Below are 3,006 nucleotides of genomic sequence, written 5' to 3' on the forward strand. Positions count from 1 at the left end.
CTTCTTCGACAGGTGTAACTCCTGCCCCGTCTGTTCCGGCGGCTGCGGCTGTGACCAGCCCGAGCCCGGTACCGAGTTCGGGTAACGGAACCAGCTCGGCCACAAGCCCAACCCAGCCCATTCAGCTGAGTGACCTGCAGAACATTCTAGCTACTATGAACGTGCCGTCCGGCGCAGGAGGACAGCAAGGTACCAGTGCTCTGGGCAGGCTGCTCTGGGCAGGCAGCTCTGGGATCCAGCAGGCCTCTGGAGCTGTTTTACTGCCCTGTCCTGTCTCAGATTGGTTTGAAAGATCTCTTAATTGATTTTTTGGGTTCTCATTCGAGTGCTGCTCCTGGCTGCTTCAAGAGTCACTCCAAAACCGAGAGAGGGAGAACAGATTCCAGCAGTGTGTTTCAGTACTCCTTGGACGAGGTCGTGTTGTTTTGTGCGTGGTCTAACAGCCAACCCTTTCTTTTCTTCCTAGTTGACCTGGCAACTGTTCTGACCCCCGAGATAATGGCTCCCATCCTGGCCAACGCTGAAGTCCAGGAGCGGTTGATGCCTTACCTTCCGTCGGGGGAGTCTCTGCCGCAGACTGCAGAGGAGATCCAGAACACCCTGACATCTCCGCAGTTCCAGCAGGTAGGTGTTCTCCGTCCCTCCTCCCCGTGTGGCCTGACTCGCCTTGCCCTGCTTTCTCCCATTCCTGGCACTGTTCGGAGTAGGAGGTGGAAAGGAGGAGGGATGTGGTTGATGGGGGTTCTCCCTTCCTGCACTCGTGCAAAAGCAGATCTGAACGTTCTTGTGTTTTCTTTGGGGATTGGGCTTTACCTTTCTCTTTATTCTAGATGCTCTCTGGCAAGTAACAAGAGTAAGTAAGTAGCAAATTTATTATTCCCTGCCAAAGAGTGGCTGGTCAGCCGCCTCCTCGAAGGCTGAAGTGACTGAAGGGAGGAAATGCTCATGGTTACAGACTACAACCCTTGTTCCTCCTGCACCACCAGTACTTACTGCCAGGGCCGGCTGCGTGTGGTCAAAGCTGGTGTATCCCAGGCCGGTTTGAACCAGTTACACTGATGGATTAAAACTCATCAGTGTGCAAAACTTCTGTGGCTAAGATGACTGTCCCAGGTTGAAACTCTCTTGTGCAGCCAAGCCTGGGGAATGAGAAGTGTTTGTAACTGGTGGTTCGATGGAGTATCAGTGTCCTGGTGAAGACTGAGTTGTCCGTGCACTGACCTGACGGGTGGCTGTCGCCGGGGCTGGGTGCTGCCCGGTCTTGCAGGGTTTACTGGTCTGTGCCTCGGGCTGGTTGAGAGCTGACCTTGTTCCCCACCACGTGCAGCGCCTGGCTGCGTTTCAGAGCTGTGCCGGGTGATGACAGAGGGTGGCTGTTGCCCGGCCGGCCGGTCACCGGGCCATACCCGGACAACTCTCCTCTCGCGGGTATCGTGCAGGGGCCTCCTGGAGCTGGAGAAACACGATGTACTGTGTTTTTCTTTTTTTTTTTTTTGACTTTGTTGACTCTGATTCACAGGCACTGAGCATGTTCAGCGCTGCCTTAGCTTCAGGACAGCTTGGCCCGCTCATGAGTCAGTTTGGCTTACCCGCAGAGGCCGTGGATGCGGCGAATAAAGGAGGTGAGTGGTGCTGCTTTGGGAACATGATGAAGTGGTTTATTGGGGTGGGTTTTTCTGCACTGCCCTTCAGTGTGGAGTACTCACAGCTGAGTAACTGCCAGAAGCCGACTCTCATGCTGTTCTTTTTACAGTGGAAAGGCAAGTAGCTTGGGGCTTCCCCCGCAGCCACCATGGGCTGTCAGACCTGTGTTTAGAGAAGTCAGGGGTCTGCACAGAGATGTGCTCAGCAGCCTTGGCGGCGTCTTCCTGCTAGAGCAGCAGAAGCCTCTGGGGATGCCACAGTGCCCTTGTCCAGGAGCGCCTTTTTTGTGGGAGTCTGCAATGAGTCATATGAAATAAAATACGTGGTCTTCTGAGTCATCTGAAATAAGTGGCCTCTAGCACTAGAGGGAGGGGGCGTCAGCTTTTCCTGACAAGCCTTTTAGCACCTCTTCTGTGACTGAAGCAATTCTGGCCTTGGGCTGCCTGTGCAGAGTGTGAAAGAGCAGAAAATGCTGCCTGTGTCAGGGAGGTCCAAACGTCTGTTACATAGTGAATGAGTGTTAAAATTTTTTTCCCTGCTCATAGATTTTTACTAAAGCAACTGTTTATTTTCAAAATAACAAAGCTTAACCTCATGTGGGCAATGAACGCCAGCCCAGGAAGTGCAAACCTAAATAACTGCTGTGTTTAACTTCTAGATGTAGAAGCCTTTGCCAAAGCAATGCAGAACAGCGTCAAGTCAGACCAAAAGGAAGGAGACTCTAAGGACAAGAAAGATGAAGAGGAAGATATGAGTTTAGATTAAGTTATTTGCTCTTCCTTACAGATATTCCTAGATACTAACTTAAGCAACCGCAGTAGGATTACTAACTTCATATTATGCTTATATAAATCTACAAATAAAGAAAATACCTTTATCTGCCACACTGCTCTCGCTCCGTCAGTCGACCACAGGCTCAGCGGTGCCTGCTCTGGGCTTTCAGGGGTGTTGCTTACAGTAGTCTTGATGCTTTTGATACCGGGTTGGACTAAGTCTTCTGCTTTCCTGGTGATAGAAGAGTTGACTCTTTGTTTGTATGAGTAATGAGCGGCTGGAGGCTGCGTTGCTGCCTGACATCCAGCTCTGGGCCCACCTGGCTGGGGTCTGCAGGGCTCCAGCTCAGCTGGTCGTGTCCCAGAGGTACGGCAAGGGAGACCGCGTCGAGGTTCACCTTCCTGAACATGCAGGCGCTCCCTCCACAGCTGCTGTACGAGGATTAGGGCTGTAGTTCTGGAGGGGCCTGAGCAGGAGCTGTGTGCAGCTGGTACACCTGCACCATCCCTACAGGGCCAGGGCCCGAGGGGGTGATTATTCCTCTTCCAGTTCTACACCAGCCTCCCAGTTGTTCTTTGCCAGTAAAAT

At 52.4% G+C, this 3,006-nt stretch overlaps 1 protein-coding gene across 1 annotated transcript in view; it reads left to right on the plus strand.

The window, feature by feature from the left end:
• The window catches only part of ADRM1 (adhesion regulating molecule 1), a 6,562-nt gene extending 4,034 nt beyond the window's left edge, over positions 1-2,528 (plus strand). Inside the window, exons 7-10 of the mRNA XM_010140976.1 lie at positions 13-189; positions 467-624; positions 1,520-1,622; positions 2,303-2,528. Of these exons, the coding sequence (XP_010139278.1) occupies positions 13-189; positions 467-624; positions 1,520-1,622; positions 2,303-2,409 (545 nt within the window). The 3' untranslated portion in view covers positions 2,410-2,528. The remainder of the gene's footprint in view (positions 1-12; positions 190-466; positions 625-1,519; positions 1,623-2,302) is intronic.
• Positions 2,529-3,006: the final 478 nt, after the last annotated feature.

This window comes from Buceros rhinoceros, unplaced genomic scaffold (genome assembly GCF_000710305.1).
Source record: "Buceros rhinoceros silvestris isolate BGI_N320 unplaced genomic scaffold, ASM71030v1 scaffold6688, whole genome shotgun sequence".
Taxonomy (NCBI): Eukaryota; Metazoa; Chordata; class Aves; order Bucerotiformes; family Bucerotidae; genus Buceros; species Buceros rhinoceros.